This window comes from Labrus mixtus, chromosome 17, assembly GCF_963584025.1.
Source record: "Labrus mixtus chromosome 17, fLabMix1.1, whole genome shotgun sequence".
Taxonomy (NCBI): domain Eukaryota; kingdom Metazoa; phylum Chordata; class Actinopteri; order Labriformes; family Labridae; genus Labrus; species Labrus mixtus.
Genome location: NC_083628.1, coordinates 2,125,417 through 2,146,083, shown reverse-complemented (window position 1 = coordinate 2,146,083; position 20,667 = coordinate 2,125,417). Strand labels below are relative to the sequence as shown.

At 41.4% G+C, this 20,667-nt stretch overlaps 1 protein-coding gene across 3 annotated transcripts; it reads left to right on the top strand.

The window, feature by feature from the left end:
• Positions 1-6,743: 6,743 nt before the first annotated feature.
• On the top strand, positions 6,744-20,178 carry dab2 (DAB adaptor protein 2). Of its 3 annotated transcripts, none has more exons than XM_061062072.1 (15): positions 6,744-6,965; positions 10,400-10,697; positions 10,799-10,938; positions 11,992-12,090; positions 12,174-12,305; positions 13,550-13,633; positions 13,890-13,916; positions 14,039-14,086; positions 14,198-14,260; positions 16,091-16,732; positions 18,345-18,474; positions 18,643-19,269; positions 19,384-19,562; positions 19,655-19,741; positions 19,831-20,178. In XM_061062072.1, exons 2-14 carry the CDS (start codon positions 10,553-10,555, stop codon positions 19,721-19,723), a joined length of 2,385 nt encoding a protein of 794 aa, XP_060918055.1. In that variant the 5' UTR covers positions 6,744-6,965; positions 10,400-10,552; the 3' UTR covers positions 19,724-19,741; positions 19,831-20,178. The 3 variants fall into 3 exon arrangements, with proteins under 3 accessions (XP_060918055.1, XP_060918057.1, XP_060918056.1); XM_061062073.1 differs by lacking the exon at positions 6,744-6,965 and adding an exon at positions 8,908-9,031; XM_061062074.1 differs by lacking the exon at positions 16,091-16,732 and having other exon boundaries at positions 6,749-6,965.
• Positions 20,179-20,667: the final 489 nt, after the last annotated feature.

Genomic DNA, 20,667 nt, shown 5'->3' with positions numbered 1-20,667 from the left:
CTGTCAATTATTATGCGATTGCAGAAGGACCATGTTGTTGTCATCGAGGTCAGCAGGCTGGATTTCAGAGGCAGCCGTATTGATTTGGTGCCGGGAAACTCCCAAGGCAGAGATGACAGTTAGAATATTTTGTTCTTCAAATTATGAGTTATCCTTTCACTGCAGCTCAGTTATTCAACTGGTATCTAACATATTCTCTGACCTACGTTCTTATAACATTGTTGAACCTGCTTTTATTTTTGATTAAGTCCGTTTTAGCGTCCTTGCATCGGTTAGCAGCACGCTTAAGAGAAGATCTCACTGCTGACCTTTAAGGCTTTTTATGGTCTTTCCATGATATATATCTGACCTCCTGGTCCCACATGAGCCGCTACCTGGGCTGACGTTTCCCAGGCAGAGGTTCTTTTATGTGTTACTGAAGCACGGCTGAAAACTCGGGGTGACAGAGCCCCCCCAAGCTTCAACCACCTCAGTGACCACCTTTAAATCTACTCTTAAAAAAGCTCTTTTTCACCGCAGGTCACACCTACACATTCACACACTGATGGTAGAGGCTGCTATGTAAATGCAACTTGGGGTTGAGTGTCTTGCCAAAGGACACATCAGACATGTGTTGCAGGAGCTGGGGATCAAACCCCCGACCTTCCGGTTGAGAGACTTCGACTCTACCGCTGAGCCTCAGCCGCCTTGAGATTTCAAGAGTCTCATTGCTTTTACTTGTCTAATTTGTTTTGTTCTTTTATTTAATTCTTGCAAAGCACTTTATAATTTAGTCTAGCCAGGAACTATCTGAGTTATTTCACTAATCAGAGACTGTTTGTTTCCTTAAATCCCATGTTTCCAGGATTATGCAACCTTTCAGTCAGTCAGGTTGGGAGCAAAGCAGAGCAAATATTTAAAGAGGGCTGCTGCTCTTTTTGCGTTTGTGTTGTAATCCACTGCCCGGAAACATCCAAGGTACATTCAGGTCATCATCAGAGATTGGGAAAGTGAATCACAGGACTGAAACAGCGAGGAACATTTAACTGTAACTGCCAACAGCTAAAAAAAAAAACGGTCATGTGCAGTGATAGGATTTGTGAGTGTGAAGTGCAGCTCTTTGCCCACAAGATGGCAACATGGAACAGATTACAGCCGTCTCATTTTCTGTGTCCATGATTTAAATACTCTTAATGTCAAGGGTGAATGAGTGCATGAACAGAAAAAAACACACACCAGTTTAAAATGTATACACTTGCACTTCTTCCTCTGTGGAGTCACACTCTGTTTTCCTTTTATGAATATGGTTAAGCTCGGTCTTGCACAATGCAGAGGAAGTTTTGCACCTAATGATCTGTCATGTGATCTCAAGAGGCTTTTTGCTGAGTCTGCAGTACTTTGTTCTTCAAAAAGGAGGGAGTGCGGGGAGTATAAATTACAAAAAGAAGCAACACAGAAACCGAGAAACTCTGGTGCATTTAACAGTCAACTTTGGTTTCTAGAGCGTGATTATAATTAGCTTTGTTTCTCATGATCAGGTGAATCATTTATTAACGGTCACAGAGGTTGAGCAGTGTTTTTTAATCCATCTGAGAGAGTGAAACTAATGTTGAATTCCTGAGTACGTTCTGCTGACTTAAACAAACACAGTCTGACTTTTTTCCCTGATGTCTCCAGAGACGATCTGGGGGGGCTGCCCTGTCCCCCCCCCCCCCCCCCCCCCCCAGGGCTGGTAGTCTCAGGGCTGCGTGGTCATGGCCCGTTAAAGAGCACAAATATGTGCTGAGGTCACCACTTTTTATGAGGTTCGGCAGTTTCCTCCCAGCTTTCTCAGGAAACCAGAGGGTAGGTGAGGTGCTTGGCCAATATTTCTCCTGACTAGAAAGACTTCCTGTTTTTTTTTCAGAGGGGAGGATAAAAAAAACGGTGTGGAAACACTTGTTGAACCGCCTGTTGTTTGCTGCTTTTACTGTAATTTACTCCCCTATATCCTGAGGAATTTCATCACATTCAGCTTAAAGCGATGACGCTGCTTTGATGTTTTTGTATTTTTTATACTGAAACAGTCGGAGGCAAGTTAAGAGTTAAAAGATAAAATCATAGACTACCCTCAATTATGGACTGGAGATAAGTAGCTATCTTAGGTTCTGGTTTGTGGTGGCAGCCGGGATCCAGGATTCACGCCCTACATGTTTGGATTGCGGCCTTCCTGTCATAAACTGGAAAAGGACATTTCCCATTAGATTTTCTCTGTCAGCGTTCTGCCATAAAAAAAAATATCTCCCCTCTTATGTCGAGGTGTCGTCTGAAGTCTGTCACACTCTTCCTTTTCCTATCACCAGAAAGTTGGACTAAATAGACTCCAACATGTCCTCGCGTATGTGTGTGTGTGTGTGTGTGTGTGTGTGTGTGTGTGTGTGTGTGTGTGTGTGTGTGTGTGTGTGTGTGTGTGCGGTTGAATTGGCCGTAACCCTGATGGAAACACACACTGCTGAATCACATTCAGAAGAACAGGGAACCATAATTGTAAGCCAACGTCATCTCACTTGTGATGCTGGATCAGAGTGACACGTCATTGCAACAAAAAAAAAGCTCTTGCAATCTTACATCAGGAAAAACGCATTCTCTTCCCCTAAATCTTTGATGTACGTATTAAAATGATCATGCATTTAAAAAAATGTTGTTTGCATCTAGCACAAAGCAAATGTAAAACATCTTAGACCAGACGTGATGCAGCAGCAGCTCTTATATTCTGTTTTTATTCTGCACAGATTCCATGCATTTCATTCTTGTGTTTTTGCAATTACAGACAAAAAGTCGGAATAAGTAAGAGGATATGGAAAAAAAGATCATTCCAGTGGTGGAAAACAGACTCTGAGCTCGTCAGTAATCTGGCTTCTGAGGGGCTCATCTCCTAAAAAAAATAGCTTCTGTCAGCAGAACACAGGATACAAAGGCAGGAAGGACGTCCTTCCTCTGTCCCTAACGCTCTCGTTTTCTCATCCTCCAGCATGCAGCATATAGTAGAGTGTACATCTCTTCAACATCATATAACATGATGAACATCTGTTTTGGGATGTCAAAACTAGATGTATGTTTGACTATAGGGGTGAGTAACTCATGGTACAATACGATAAGATATGAGACTTGGCCCACAAAATGAGCCTACAATACAGCGATTCTGCAATAGACAATTTCCCAGTTTGGGATCAATAAAGTAATTCTATTCTATTCTATTCTATAATAGACAATCATATACGAATGCATCATGATATCTGATGAATTAAAGAATATAAAATGCCTCTAAAACGATCCATTAACAGAGTTTTATTTTTAAAGGCAACGCTCACCATCTCATTTTCAAAGCCCTTCTCACCGGTGTTTATTGTTGCTAGGTTACCTAAGTTAACTTCCACTACCCTGTTTGTTTTAGATATCTCCATGTGTTTAATATTTACTTTTAATCAAGGAAGTATTACCAAGAAAACATGAACATAATGTGGAGGAATTGTGTCCTGGCGTTAGCTGCAGTTCGTCATGTGGAAATTGTTCCCCAGAAAGGAGAGTCAGATTAGTTTCTCCTCCTAGTTTCTTCTTGTTTTATTCATCCTGCTGTCCACTTTTCACTTCCTATCACATTGCCCTCAAATCTCCCCTGGGTGCTGTTATTTAAACACAATTGTTTTTTGGCCACAGCGATACAATATTTGATCACGAGTCAGGACAAATAGAAATGATAGAATTGATATTGTCTTACTCTTAAAGTGCAGAGGTTCACTGACTGTGGTGTGTTGGCTCTAAAAGGTTTTGAAGTTTTGAAGTCAAGTTCAGACGTTACTATTCTGAACATTTTGGGAAAAGCTGCAATGTTTCATCCATGAATCTTTAAAAAAAATCAAAAAAATCTGTGCATTTGAGAGATAAATCGAATTCCCCTCATCTGTTGCTATTCATGATTAAAATTCTCAAAGTAGGCTCAAGGGGTTCCAGGGGGTCCCTGGCAATATTCTCGCTGCTTACAAAGACTTCATACTTTTTAATAGCCCGGAGCAAATCAGAGAGCACATTGTACAGTCTTATTGCTTCTGCAGGGAAGCAATAAAGAGTAAGAATGGTTCAGGTTTTATTTTCAGATTTTCATCTGTGGAGAGCAAAACATGCTCCGGATTAGAGTCTGTAAAGGGGAGGAGTTATTGCTGCAGACTCTCAGCTAACACCAATAAGAACATATTTCAATAACAATAATCAGTGACAGTGCTTTAGAAGTTGTTCTGCATGTCGGTGAATTGGTCTAAGCATATTGGAAATTGATTATGCGTACAGGGGTTGAAGTTTGTGTTCATGTTGGAGGTGGCTGACTGTCGTAGTAGAAGCTGGTTTATCAGAGATGCTACCAAAGCAACACAGTACATGATCGAATTAGTGCAGCAGAACATCACAAAGGTCAGACCAAATCTATTCAGACATGACAGTTACACCTGAAAGTGACAGAAAAAAAATGTAGAGGTTCAATTAAATGAAATATGTCTTAGATATATATAAAATAATTCATAGGGGATGGCATGCGAAGTTAATAAAAAAAATACAGAAGTGAAACTTATTGGTCCACAGAAAAACACCACACTGACATCATTACTCATGTCTCTGCATGTCTCATTGTTTTATTCTAGTTTTGCAGCTCCACACTTTCTAAATAATTTCTTTCTATCTCTTCAGTTCGACTGTTGAAGAAGCTGAAGGTCGTTGTCTTTTTAACCGAGGCTGTCCCTGCTGATGCTCACTACCGAGTTCTTCTCTTAATTATCCCAAACAGCCTCTGAAGCCTGTGCAAACACAACACTAAACAGTTCCTGTGTGGCTTCAGGATCCCCCCCTCCTGGGAATATCACAACTGGCACTCTGTGCTTAGAACAGCGAATATGAAAACTGTCATTACATGGCTGAATCGCTACATGGTATCTAAGGCAAAACAGACATTTGTTCTGAGGAAGTTGATGACCTGTTTTCAGCCATCGGTTTACTGTAATTGCAATAGCACTAGTGCAATGCAAAGGAAACATTGCGCCTGCCTGGTCCCTCAAAAATTCTGCTGTGTAAGCAACATTGGAGCTTCTCTCTCTCTGCTCTTCTTCCCCCTCACTCACTCCCTTTAGAGTTAATGATATTATACTCTGTGGACACAAAATGTTTAAATTAAACGAATAGACTTTTAATTCAAACGTCATCAATACTGTTAAAATACTGAAAACAATAGGCTAGCAGTAGGCAAACACAAAAGGTATCCAGGGCACTCTGCTCTGTTACAAAAGTTAAAAAGCCTTTATTAATTCAGGGCTACAGCTAAAGTTAAAGATGTGTGGTACCCTCCCCAAAGAGCACCTGTTTGCTGCTCAGCTTGATTGAGGACCCATGTGGCGCTCCAAACCATTGATGTTTGTACTGTTAACATACTGTTGGGATATACTTATGGTTTTCTCAAGTTTAAAAACAACTCTGACACAAACGGAGGTCAATAATGAACCCTTACTTAATCTCAGCAAGTTACAGCTTTGCCATTTCCAACCAATTTACCCCGTTCATGTTTGTAAATAGCGAACAGGCAACAGTAAGCCAGAAACAAACATACAAGCACACATGAGCTGCCTTAAAGAAGCCAACTAAATTGAAACCGAAACAGTTAGCTAAAAGGATCTCGCTAACTAGCTACAGTAACTAGAAAGTTGCAAAGATGATTCAAAATACAATTAGCTGAAAGAAGCTAGCTAATAAGGAAACTAGAAAGATGTTAATCTTGAAGAAACTAGCTAATTAGCTACAAACAAGAATGTAACAAACATGAAACCAACACAATTAGCTGAAACAAAATAGCTAACAGGCCACAGTTATTAGAAAGTTGCAATTCCTAAAAACCAAAACAATTAGCTGAAAGAAGCTAGCTAATAAGGAAACTAGAAAGATGTTAATCTTGGAGCCAAAACAATTAGCTGTAGGAAACTAGCTTACTAGCTAAAAACAAGAAAGTAACAAATGTGAAACAAAGACAAAAAAAACAGGCCACAGTTATTAGAAAGTTGCAATTCCTGAACCAAAACAATTAGTTGAAAGAAGCTAACTTACTAGCTAAATAAACTAGAAAGTTGTTAATATTAGAGCCAAAACAATTAGCTTGAAGAAACTAGCTAATTAGCTACAAACAAGAATGTTACAAAAGGGAAACCAACACAATTAGCTGAAACAAAATAGCTAACAGGCCACAAGTTGCAATTCCTAAAACCAAAACAATTAGCTGAAAGAAGCTAGTTAACTAGCAATGGCTCAAATGTTGAAAAGCCTGAACCAAAACAATTAGCCAATCTGGCAACCAATGGGCCCATCTGTAAGAGATCTCCAGAGCCATCAGGAGATAATTATCTTCAGAGTCATCAAGAAACCCCCTTTAATATTGGATATAGTTTGTTTTACAAGAAGCAATACAAATAAAAAATACTTTTTCAAGAATTAGACCACAGGCCTTTTCATTAAAGTCTTAAAAAGTAGTCATGATAAATGTGAGGTTGAAGTGGAGTCAAAAAAGTCCAGCAGTGTTTTCATGTTTTTTCTTAAATAATAAAAAAAAAGATCAATTTTCCTCTGACATAACAACAATTTTTCATGACCCACTTATTGTAGGTAGGTAGGTTCCCGGCCTGCTGGTTTTATTCTCTTCCACGTAAAGAGACCGCCCCTCAAACAGTTTAAAATCTGCATTGAGTTTGGTCTGCCGGTCAGTGAAGGGTTAAACTGGGAGTCTGCAGCACTCTCTCCCTTTCCGTGTCCTCGGCATTTAGCGGAAAACATCTGACTCCCTGCTCGTTTTTTCCCCGAGAACTGTGTGTTTGGTTTTTACTCACTTTGTGCCCGAGCCGCGGAGGCATCACGGGGAACAAAAATCAGTGTTTCGCCAGGCTGCAGGATTTCAAACATCTCACTGCGGGGCTTTCAAACAGGTAGGGTCACTGTTTGCTTTAAACATTTTGACATCCATGCAGGCGCTAATTAAAGAATCTACCAGGTTTCTCCTCTCAGGTGGTCAGTTTTTTTTAGAGTTGTTTAACAGAAGTTGTCATCTAACTTCGCTTGTTGAACTCTGGGGAAGTTTGAGGAGAGTCTAAAACAAAGCAAATGTTTTTTTCCATTTACTGTGAGAGGAAAGGCACAAACATTTTGGAAGCGAAAGCCGCGTTTGTGTGTCATTTTGTGGTTCTTATTTCTGTCCAAAGTGTCTCAAACTTACTTAATTTATCACCAAGTTTTCTCCTCCAGAACACCCATGTAGTTGCAACTTTGATTTTGTTGTTTTTGCAACTTTGCTTTTTTTAGTCTTTAAAGAAATTTATGACTTGACTTCTCTTTCCTGTCCACATATTTATATCTGAAACTTAGTTTGAGTGCAAATAAAAATCATTCTGTCTGAAAGTGTTTGCATGCCCTTTGTGTCCACAGTGGGCCTGTGGTATTTCACCATCTCATTCACTTGCAGACTGAGTCATTCCCTGATTTCCTCCAGATGTGCACTAGTTTACGTTTCCTGGCGGCCCAGGATTGTGACATTTCTGCCCCTTGCACTGCAGTTATTCTGCTGACAAATATGAATTGACACTCATGTTCTGTTATTTGTGGTGTGACACTAAAACATACGTCCTCTCATCCTCTTATCTGATAAGTGCTGCTACCGTTCATGCGTCGTTAAAATGTAATCCTTTAACTTCAAATCTGCCATGAACAGCTGACTTTTCACCCATTTTTTTTATTAGCCTCTCCTGCAGCTATAGTGGGACTCTGACACCGCTGTTTAGTTACTGGACAAGCGCAGTCATGTGTCACACTCACACTGTGTAAAAAGGAGGCATCAACAAGTGTTTAGAGTTAAATCTTGTTTTTCTACGCTTCCCCACACAGAAACAAAAAAAAACAAAAAGCGGCATGTTTGTCTCTGTGTCTCCTGTGTGCAGGAATTTAAAACGTCACCAGGGGTAAAGCAAACATTCAAAGGCTTAGCCTGCTTGTCTCCTTGACTTCAGAAGTGGTACTAGCAGGCCAAATTCAGTTTCTATTGTTTTACAGCTGCACAGAAGCACGTGTGATGCAACCCCTCATTTTGAAAAAAGGTGCTGTTCTTTAAAGGAAATTAAAAATATTTGAACATTTCTCACACTAGTTTCCAAAAAAGAAGACGGGATCAGTTTCTGATTTAGTCAAAATAAAGATTACAGTTGGCACAAACCTGAAACAACCTCGGTGACCTGAAGGTTCCCAGCTGTTATCTCATCCTGTTTGAGTGGCATTTCCTTTATCTATCTAAGATATAAAACACAGTGCAACAGATTTAATCATACAAGAACCCCCTCCAACACATTGTGTGTTTTGGCTTTCTTAAGATGCACAACTTCTGAAATACTTCTTGTTCATTATTGACGGTACTTTAATGTCATATTTTTTCCCCTTATTCTGCATCATTAATGTGTGTAAAACATTATATCTGCTGCTTTTGTTACTTTGTTATCTGTATTATTCGACTTTATTTTTTTAAAGCTTAGTCTTGGATTAATTTATTAAGCTAAAAAGATAAAAGGGGTAGGACTGGATAAGTTATTTAACTTCATCCTTACACCCTTTTCGAACATGGACTGGTTAAGAAAAAATAATCGAGCCACTACAGAAAGTACGCTTTGATTGCTGTTTGCTTTGTTTGTAATGCATATTTTTATTTTATTTTTTAAAACATGTTAAAAATTAAGGAAAAAATGAAATGAAAATTGCTTAATTGGATGTGAGTGAAAGTTTAACAACATAATGGATACATGATGACTCCAAAAAGCTGCCCATTTCCTTCTGAAGTTTTTTGTTGCTCAGCTGGGCATCACGAGATCTTCTGCTCTGCTAGCGTAAGATTAACCTCAGGTAATTGCTCAACCTTTGCCCGCGTCCAACCTTTGGTCCGTCCCGCAGCCGTCACAGCTTTCTTGACGGCGCTTGTTGTAGTGCAGTGTAGCCTCTGGAAGTGGACCTGAAGGTACGTTGTTTCCCCACACACACACACACAGCTGTGTTTGAGTTTGCTAGAGCAGGAGTCTTTTCTTGGTTTTTGGTTTGGATTGTAAATCACCTCGGTGTTGTGATTGTTTGATTTATCAGACTTGTGATGGTGCTGGATCGTCTTGGAATCCATTTTTTGTGGAGATGGAGTTGAATCTCCACTGTGATGTTTCTGTGTCACATGACACCGCCTTGTGTTTCCTGCAGAGTCACTCATGACAAGATTTTCAGCATGTTACTATATAAACAGTTCAGGGTTTTTATTGTTGTTATGCATATACATTCAGCTAGCGTGTTGTTGCTTCTGAGCCACAGTGAGCTGGGGAATTTTTACTAGACTGACAAATCACATGATGTGACACTTTAAGGGCTGCAGACGTTTTTCTTCCCCTTCAGCAGTTATCTGCCTGATATTTTGTCTATCTATTGTGAGGAACGTTTTTTTAAAGATTTTAAAGTGTTTTCTGAGACTCTAAGGTTGTGAAAACGTTCGATACTTCAGAGGTTTTTTGATACCAAGTGTTCTAAAACAATACAGTCTCTGCTATTTGACGATAGATAATATCAAAAAGTACCTTAAAGTGTTAAAAAAACCCAGATCTTCAACCAAAGCTGCTGTGAGCAAACAAGAGAGAGCAGAGTCAGAACGGCACAGGAGCTTGCCTGCACATTTTTTGGCAATAAAACAAGAAATTACTCAGTATTTCTGCCTAGGGAGTTCAGGTTTTGTTGCCATGGTATCGAAACAGGTACAGGTTTGTTACTTTTATTGTGACTCTATGGAAGAACAAAGTGACATCTTCTAGTTGCTTCTGTTGTCCGGGCAACAATCCAAAACCCCAAGGACCCTTGATTTTCTGTTTGGGTACTTATTTATCTGTCCTAAATACCTAGCTCAATGAGGGGAACAGGATGTAATTTGGCTGTGTGCAGGATCGTCTTTGTCTTGGATGATTTACTACTTTACAAGGCTGAACATCTGACGCAGCATGTGTGAAGCCCCGTTAAAGTGTGTGTGTGTATGTATGTATGTGTGTGTGTGTGTGCTCTTGTCCTTATGAGACCATCATGTTTCATAGGTCATGTGTCTGGTTATGCTTCTCTATCTGAAGAAGGCTTCATGGCTGTAAATCCTTAATGTGGATTGTTAAAGTTGTACGATGTTTATGATGTGTAAAAACATCTATTCCCACCTCCTTGCTCGACCTTCAAGTGGTGTTTTAATTATCTCTCTTTACAATCCCATATCTGGTTTGCAGTTTTTACTGGAGTAGAGTGTTTCAACTTCTTCTTTTTCTCTCTCCTCACATGCACTTCACTTCATTTTTTTTTTCTTCTGCTGCAGACGAATAAGAAGAAAAGCATGTGTGGGTGTTGAGAGTCATCTGTTCGGTTGACTTCGCTGCCCCCCACCCCCCACCCCCCTGAACACGGAGCTGCCGTCTGTTTTGACCGTCTGACCGTCCACTCGTCCTGTGAGGCTCACTCCCTACACATCATGTCTGCAGAGGTGGAGATCAGCAGCGCCGTCCCTGCCGATCCGAGCGTCGCATCCCCGACCGCAGCCTCGACGCCAAACACCCCTCCTGCTTCCCCCGCGACAGCCGCATCCAAAGTCCCGTTCAAGAAAGAGAAGAAGAAAGGTAAGGGATGACGATTCATCAACACGACTGATTACTGAAAGTCAGAATGTTCCGTTTCTGATCTTGTAAAAAATCTGACTTTGCTTGATTCTTCTTTTCAGTGGCAGAGAAGACAGACGAGTACCTGCTGGGCAGGTTTCAAGGGGATGGCGTGAGGTACAAAGCCAAGCTGATCGGCATCGATGACGTCCAAGAGGCCCGAGGAGACAAGATGTCCCAGGACTCCATGATGAAACTGAAGGTGCAACATGCTACTTTTGCCATCTTTATTGTCATGAAATATTATAAGCAGACACTTTCACCTGACCAGTCTAGATAAAAAAATCTTATTTCAAGACATAAAAAGGAAAACATACGACCTGAATTACTTCTAATACCGTCCAAAATAGTTCTTATATCTTATTTCAAGACACTTAAAGGTGACATATTCTCCTCCTTTTTAGTAAGTTTAAATAAGTCTCAGAGCTCCCCAAAACATGTGTGTGAAGTTTCTTGTTCTAAATCCACTCTGATCCTGTATTTGATCATGTCTATAAACCCCTCTATTTCAGCCCTGCTCAGAACAGGCTGTTTCTGTGTCTGTACCTTTAAATATGTAAATGAGCTGTGTCTGACCACGCCCCCTCTCTGGAAGGGCTTGGGTGTACTCGGTGCTTTCTCGCTCCATGTCCTATTGTTTACGGTGAGAAGGCAGACTCAGAGGGCAGAACAAACACCTAGCTGTGGGAGTGTCACCCACCTGGGGGAGGGGCTACTGCCCTTTGTGATGTCATGAAGGGAAAATCTCCAAATGGCCTGTTTGAGCACACATTTTCTGAAAAGTGTAGCACAAGACGGAGAGGATGAACATTTCTCATGATTGGGGGGTTTGTAGACAGACTAGGGACACATGTTAGAGTTAGAGGAACATGGTGAAGTGTATTTTGCATAAAATATTTGCCCTTATAACAAGTAAACATGACATAATTTAAATAAAGTCAGGCATTTATGTTTTGCTTTTAATACCTTGGAATACGATGTAATTCTGGACATGTCAGGTTGAAGTCTTCTATAGGTTTATATTAAGTGTCATGAGATACTTTCGACAAGAAATTAGACAAATACATTTGCTAAGTTTGATGTTTTTGGAGTGTTCTTTTTCAATATTTTGTTGTAGATTTGTCCTCCCTAGCAAGAGCAACATTTTGTACAGACATCACAGATCTGAGCTTAAAATTGAAGGTCATGTTATGTTCAGCGGTATTTACGGACGTCAGAAAAAGACCACGTTGTGTTATCTCTCTTTTTACCCCAGGGAATGGCCGTAGCTGCTCGGTCTCAGGGCAAACACAAACAGAGGATCTGGGTCAACATTTCCATGTCGGGCATCAAGATCATCGATGAGAGATCAGGAGTGAGTCCCTTCTATTTCTACAACATGCTGTGAAGATTCAGTGAGATTTAGATCGGCTTGATAATAAAACTTTTGTCCTTCAGGTGATCGAGCATGAGCACGTGGTGAATAAGATCTCCTTCATTGCCAGAGATGTGACAGATAACAGGGCGTTTGGGTATGTGTGCGGCGCGGAGGGGCAGCATCAGTTCTTTGCCATAAAGACCGCACAGCAGGTAAGTGGACAAAGCTCACACATTCACACTCTGATTCCCTCAAGACCACAAGCCGTGTATAAAATGTGGACGTAGCATTCTAGCTCTGAAGGTGAAGCCAATGTAGAAACCTGCGTTCTTTAAATGACCAGCAGGGGGCGACCCTTCTGATTGACAGTGGAAATTTAGTGGCAGAAAATGACCCCACTTCTCACATTGTTTATTTCTACAGTAAACATTTTTCTGATGAGTTTATTGTCTCAGTCTCAAGTCTTCTTCAATACACATCTATGATAACTCTGTAAAATAGGCCCCGCCTCTTGAGTATAACAGACGACAAAAAAGGGTTTGCTTTAGGCTGTGGCTTCTTTGTAATTGACGCTTCTCCCCCATAATCATTCATCCAAACAAAATATCACAGCAAAGTTTAAGATTTACTGAATCAGAAATGGTGGTGGCGGGCTTGTAGGGCGGCGTAGGAATTTGGTATCAACCTTTTGCCCAAATATGGTCACCTTTTGGGCTCTGGAGGAACAAGATGGTGTGGGCAAAAAACCTTGAACTCCAGGCTTCAAGACTGGAAAAACCACAAACCAAACACTGATGAGTCAATACCAGAATAACCTTTCAACCAGGGGGTGTGTTCAGCCAATAGATGGACGTGGTCTCAGTGACATCATCCATGGGTATTTGTGGGGGCGTTATGAAGTTTAAAGATGGCGGTCACCATATTGGAAACACATCCACCTGTCGCTGAACTCGCACGCCTGCTAGAGCCATTTTTTGTGTGTTCAATATGTGTGTGTGTTCTCAGTTGTGATTCCTTGTTGTCACAGTAGGTGGCATACTCACTGTGGTGTGTGGTGAAGGTACAAGTAGAGGAACGTGTACACAAAGACAGGTGAGCTGCATACCAGGGGAGGCGGACAGATTTTTGACCACCATTGTTGAGTGTAGCGAGGACATTGACTCTGTTTTTGTTGACAAGGATGATGAGAGGTGCATTCAGGTTCAGAGGTCAGAGGTCGGCAAATACTGATGTTTTTAAGGCCATTTGGGTAATAAAATGATGTTCCTCTTCTGAATAGATGGAGACATTGTGCAGGAGTTTGCTTGCACTTTTTGGTTAGTTAAAAACATGACAGTACCCAAAAATGGGTCCCTAGGACTTCAGCTCTTGTTGCCATGGTAACGAGACAGGTGCTGATTATTGTTTGACATTTTAAAATTCTGTGCATTGTGACAAAACTCTTCCTCCACACCAGGCGGAGCCGCTGGTCATCGATCTGAAGGATCTGTTCCAGGTCATCTTCAACATCAGGAAGAAAGAGGCTGAGGCTTCACAGAAGGTAACTGTTCAGACTCATCATCCCACACGGTGAGAAAAAAAAAAAGTTGGGACAGTGTGAATGTTTTTCTTTCTTGATGTGGTCGAATTGGAGACCTGGCAGAATACAACCCCGTGTGAGTGTCAACACTGCCTCTCTGTGTTCCCTCGATGAATCACAGCATCTGACATTCCTTTTGAAATGATGTGAAATGACACACGCCCTCGGTGAATTAAGAAAATAAGTATAATCATTCACAGTCTACCTCTGTTTACAGGGAGAAAATGGCAGCGCTGTAGTTGAGGTAAGAACTTGGAAGCACTTCTTCTCCCCCCAATAAGCTCCTTTTTTTTTTTTTTTTTTTTTTTTTTTTTATAACTACTTCCTGAACACTCGTCTCTCTCTCTCTCTGTGTGTTTTTTCCAGAATGGAAGTGACGCCTTGCTGAGTATGGATGAAGTCAAAGCGGCCCAAGTAAGAGTTTCTGCTCCGTTGTGTTTGCAGCGTAACATTAAACAAACGAACAGTGATTTATAGGAGCTGAATAAATACAGTGTGTTTTTGTTTCTTTTCTGTGACGTGCAGCCGGTGGAGCAGCTCAACCTCTTTGGAGACATGTCGACCCCTCCAGACATCCGGGCTCCCAATGTAAGTGTGGTGCCATGAAATGTTCCCTTTATGTGGCCAACATTGGGGAATTATACTTCGTCAGTGCAGTGTAGCTGGGCATGTACAGTATCATACTTAAAGTGCATACTGTAGCTGAAGGAAGACTTTTATCCAGAATTATAGGAAACTAGCAATACTCCAGTAAGTGGTCATTTATATAAATGTATGTTTTGCTTAATTCTGCTCCTTTTCAAAAAAACATGCTTCAAAGAACAGATTTTGTGTTTTTAAAAAGAAAGAGACTCAACTGAATAATCTCAGCAGCTCACAAGACCATTCCACGTTTCAAACTCAAACCTGAAAAGGTCGCCGTTTATGAAATTTTATGAAATTGAAGATGAAAGATTTAAACTGATCTTTTCAGACTTGAGTTTGAGCTTCACGTTTACCAATCTCATTGTTGTTCACCAAACTTTTAAAGCTGCTACAAGTGGAGATGTTTTTTTATTTGTTGGGGACTTTGGCGACATCTAGTGGCCCTGTGGTGGTAGTGCCTCACATTACTGTTGCTGAGTTAGTGCTGACTTTAGCATATTTCTGTAGCTTGTTGTTGTCCGAGATGAGTCATGTGTCGCAACTCTTTTTTTTTTTTTTTTAAAGCTGGACTATGAACTCCATGGACTTTCAAGCTCCTGTTTGGAGTTTTAGCTGGTTTTGAAACAGACTGAAATTAAAATTAATGCTTTTATTTGGATTAAAAAAATCAAAGAAGACTATTAGAATCAACACGGATAACTTGAATATAATTCTTATAAATACTATATCAGCTGCTGCAGAGAGAAGGAGATTAACAGCTCGCTGCGGTTACACAAGTTGTTACATCTTTAACAGCAAATATTCTCAAAGTGATGCATTTCACTGTTAAAAGAAATCAGGACTTACAGGTAGGGCAAGAGCAGCTAAGAGGCACTGTCTGTCCACAGGGGGGCGCCAAATTCAACATGAAAGCAAAAGTTCCTTACAGGAGCTTTGAAGGGATTTTTTTTGTTTGTTTTGTTGGGGTTGTATGAGGAACTTGTAGAATACATCTGTATCACCTGCAGGGAATCTCAATTATCATGATAAACTGACTGGAGTGCGGGTACAGAAGCTAGGCTATACATCTCTGCAGACCGGTTAAGTGTTAGCTTAGCTTATTTGAAGGAAAACTGATCTAAAAAAAAAAACAAATGACCCAGGGTGTGCTAGTAGCCTAGTGGTTAGTACACGCATCGCATGTATGGAGGCCATAGCGCTCAAAGCGGGCAGCCCGGGTTTGAATCCGACCTGTGGGTCCTTTTCCCGCATGTCATTCCTCACTCGCTCTCTATCCCAGATTTCCAACTCTATCCACTGTCCTGTCTCTCCATTAAAGGCACAAAAAGCCCAAAAATAAATCTTAAAAACAAAAAAAGCCCTCCAAGCGGGCGGCCCGGGTTCAAATCCGACCTGTGGCTCCTTTTTCTGCATGTCATCTCTCTCTCTCTCCCCGATTTCCAACTCTATCCACTCTCCAATCAATAAAATAGAGGCATTAAAAAATCCCAATGACCCTGTAAGTGTATACTATATTTACTAAATGTAGAAAGCACTACTTCAAGACAAGTTCCTCATACAAGACCGCTTTAAAAAAACAACCTATCCCTTTAATATCAGGATATTTTTATGGTTTATTTTCCACAGGTAGCAGCTTTAAACCGTCATGTCTGTTCACACCATATGATTCATTTTGTAATTGTGTTGTAACACATGTGTTTTGTCTCTCTGCAGAACTGATCATGAGTCTCTGTATCTTTTTCTCTCCCACTGTCCCCTCTCATGTTTAACCAGGACTCTAATGATATTCTCTTGCTGGACTTTTCCGCTGAAGTTGACAGCAATCAGAATTGCATAAAGGGAAACTCCTTTGTCACTTCCTGCGCCCCCGACCTCGACCTCGACCTCGGGCCGTCTCCCTACACAGTGAATCCCTTTTCCTCGACTTTTGGCTACTTTCCAACGCCAGACACTGACCCTTTCAGAGACGACCCCCTTTCCAAAGCGCCTTCACTGTCGGCGCCCGATAATTCGGAATTCTCCCGCCTCGCTGCCTCTAATTTCCTTAACAACAACAATGCTGGCAACACTTACAAGACATTTATTAACGGCGGTTTGAACGGAGACGCCGAACACCTCAGTCGGCAGATAAACGGCTTATCCAGTAAGAACGTGATCCTCGCTCTCAATAACGGACAGTGGCCACTAGGGGGCCAGATATCTCAGGCCAGCACGATAACCATGATGGACGGGAATGACACTGCTCCGGTTCTCTCGACCAAAAACCCATTTTTTGACTCCTCTTTGCAAACGTCCCCCGTCTCTAACGGCATAACTCTTCATCCACTGCCTCAAGTGACTCATAGCAAGGACTCTGTAGTCATAAGCCCGCCCCCGCAGAGCTCTAAGGCTGGACGAGGTCGAAGAAGTGCAAAGGTGAAATTTTTGTAGCTAGTAGAGTTGCATGTGTGATGCCTGGAAAAAGGGGTTAATGCACATTTTCCAAAGCGACAGATGTTTGCTAACGTCTCACGTTTTTTGAGCATTCGGGGTTGTGCATCGGTGTCTTTCAGGCGGTTTGCATTTGGTGAAATAATTCAGGACTGCAGTGAAGGGCTTGATGTTTGGATATGTTCTGTCTGTCTGCATGCATGCACTCGTGGTCACATTGCTTCTATGTCTGGCTTGGAAACACCATCCTTTGAATGTGCTGCTCAACAATGACCTGTACTTTTCTTATTTCTGCTCTTAATGTGTCCTCTAACATTCATGCTTCGGTGATAAAAAGCACTGGTAAGTGTCAAAGCATGCATATGTATCATTGTCAAGGTAAATACTCTGATTTCATAGTTAAAGTATGTTGATGATGAAGTCGGTTTGATCTTAATTTCCTTGTAGTTTAGAAAATGTTCACCAGAGACTGTATTTAAGAATGTTACGCTGCCTGAAGGTTTTAAAGGTTTAATAATCACAGGAATGCCTTAAAGGCTTTATGTGATTTTTCACACTTAAATATAATATAAATCAAGTATATCCTCTGAAAATAACTCTGTGAGTCATGACTGTCTACAATGGGTGTAACACCCGAGTCCCACTGTCTGTGATGTTTTCAGAGTTTTCAGAGTCCTATCTTCACTTTGTTTACATCGCCCGGACGGCCGGCTGACTCCTCCCCTCGTGTATAAAAGTAGTTTAATTGAGGGACTAGAGAAAAGAAGAATAACATACTGTACTCACTGCTTAACTGTGTTTCTAGATCACGCTCATTTCAGGTAAATTTACATGCAGTGTGAAGATACGAGCATGATAAAGATCTTTAGCATTAGCATGCTAACACAACAATGCAGCGCGAGTTGTTTTGGTTTCATGCTGGAGCTCAAGGGCGACATCTGCTGGATCAAAAATTTGCATATAAAGCCTTTAAACCTGAATTCTTTCAAATGGCCAGCAGGAGGCGACTCTTATGACTGCAGAATTAGACTTTGGGAACAAATTGTGCAGCTTATGCGCCCCTATTACCTACACATATGAGACAAGTTAACAGAGTTAAATGAGCCAGTCTTCGTTCATTTAGGGGCAAAATTGGCACATTTTTAAAACCAATGAGCCTCATGCAAAAGAAGGTCTTATTCATAAACACAGACACTAACATCTACTCACAAAAAGTGTGTAAATTGTATGTCTGCTAAGAGTTGGTGGTAACTGCGCCGCAGTATTTACAAGGAATGTCACGCTTAAACTTTTACAACAATTACAACCCTGTATGATTTAAAAATAGGTTGAAAAATATGTGTGTAAGGGAGTATCTACCTTGGGATTTACAAGTAACTACCACAGCAACCTCTCAATCAGGACCGAGGCAAAGTAACTTCCGGTTACAAAAAACAAATTGCCAGCAACCCAAGGCTTCAAAATGTTTTTCCACAAGCCAATAAGAGAAATCAAGATGGCAAAATCTACTTCTTAAATACAGTCTATTGTTTTTAAAGTGATAGAAATGTGATGCAAAGTAAAAGACTTAATATTTTTGTTTAATTTCCGTCATTAGTCCACAGCGAGCGACCTGTTTGGAGCAGAGCTGTTTGCTGCTCCGAGTCAACCTGATGGCTCGCCTGCTTCTAGCGACCTTTTCAACAGCACGCCGGCCGGTTCCACTCCATCCTCCATAGCCGCTCTGGGTGAGACATGAGGGCGATGTTGCAGCTGTGTTTGTCTTGGCTGTACATTTGTAGTACCTTTTTTATATAATGTAGTGTGTGGAAACGGTTTAAATACTCCATACTAGTCCCAATAGAAAAAAAAAAACATGAAATAGAAATATTTGTGTTTTTTTTTTTTACATTCAGGAAATCTTCAGCTCGGTCCTCCAGCTGCTACGACTATCCCTGCTGCAGGCATGTGGGGAGCCACCCCAAATGCACCCTCCATGTTCCCCATGCCAGGAATGACAGCTCCAGGCCCTAGACCCGCCTACCCGCAGCCATCTGCCTTTGGAGGTCTACCCATTCCTCCCACAGCCTGGGGCCAGCCCATGCACACTCAGTATGCCGCGCCTTTGTCTCCACCCCATATCTTCCCACCGACCTCCCCGCCCGGTTGGGGTCAACCCGCCATGACCAACCCTTTCCAGCCTGGCGCATATCCCGGTATGGGTGACCAGCACGGTCCATCGCGCCCGCCTCCGAGACCGCCTGCGAAGGAAGCCCCAAAGGTGGAGAACAGTGCCTTCACATCTTTGGACCCGCTCGGAGACAGAGAGAAGAAGACTGGAAAGGACATGTTCAAGGACTTCCAGATTGCCAAGCCTCCCGCCATCCCAGCGCGGAAAGGGGAGCTGGGTTCCAACTCCGCCCCGACAGCCGGCGGCAACGAGGCCGGGGCGTTCGATCAGTACTTCTCCAGTAAAGTGGGGCTGCCTCAGGATTCTGCAGATCATGACGACTTTGATATCAATCAAATACCAGCGGTTAATGGTAAACCAAGTCGCTGCAGTGCATGAATTCAAAATCCTGCAAGTTGTCACGCTCATGACTATCAGAGATGTCACTATTTTTCTGTTCTTCTTCTTCTTCTTCTTCCTTCTGTAGATGCTCCCAAAGCAGCCCCAGCTCCGAGTTTCAACTCCGGCTTTGAAGCCGCCTTCTCTTCTGCTCCCGTCGCAAACAATTCAGCTCCAGCCCAGGGAAAAGGACTCAATCAGGACATGTTTGATCAAGCATTCGGGGCCCCTGATTCCGGTCCTTTTGGAGGGCCACCTGTAGCTATGGTACAGAGATGAAAAAAATGTGCATATTTTTTTTGCAAATACCACAGTTACAATCTAACGTAATTTTGGCCTTTTTATTCTTTATCCTACAGCAGCCTGCCGCTCTGACCTCTGGTTCGACAGCAGATTTTGGGGATCCTTTTGGAAATCCCTTTGCTTGACCACAACTTTGTACTCAAGTAGGTTTGTGTTTTATCATCATTTTATATACTAAATGCATCAGGATAAACACTATTTTCACCTCTTTTTGTTCTCGCTGCCTTTACAGTTGAAATGGCATTATTGGAGGGAAAGGAGTTCTTCACATGAAACAACATCTTCAGGACAAATAGCTACAATGTGTGCAAGACGATCCGAATGATGAACTCCTCTAAATCTCGTCCCTGCCCTGCCCTGCCCTGCCCTGCCCGTCCTCTACACCTTCACCTCAAATGTTTGTTTTTTTTCTCCTGTCCAATCAGTAGTTCTCTTATTTCCAAAGACCACCGATCGAGGAACTAAATGTAAATGTCATGATCTGCTGAAGAAAGAAATGTGGTGTATTAGAGAAGGGGTGTCCAAAGAGGTTCACTGCTGATGCTGTCTGTGTTATGAAATAAAAGAAATTAAATCATAATGCTGATAGTTCATCGTCTTGTATCGCACGCTGCTATACCATTTTGGTCACACAGAAGCAAATGCATTGCAACATTGATGTATACGTAAGTTACTACTTAGGTGAAGGGAACAAATGGCCTTCAAGCAGCTTAAGTTTGTAACAAACTTCCCTATGAAGTGTATACACTTAAACTAAATTGTAAGAATTCCTTTAGTACCTAAATTCAAATAAATCCTAATGTACCATTGGTTTATATATTTTTTGTATTGTGGTAAATGTATTTTAATGTATTCTTAACCCTCAGGCATCAGTTTAATTTACTACCCTCTTACGTCACTAAGGACAAAAAACTGCTATAAAAATAGAACAGATTGATATTTTTTTCTACTTTTTTTCTGCATACATCTCTTAAACAACTTCAGCCCCAAACATTCAATAATTTTTAGGAATTTAACCCTTTAATTGCCAGTTTGATTACTTGAGGTCACTGTTGTTATTTAAGAAAAA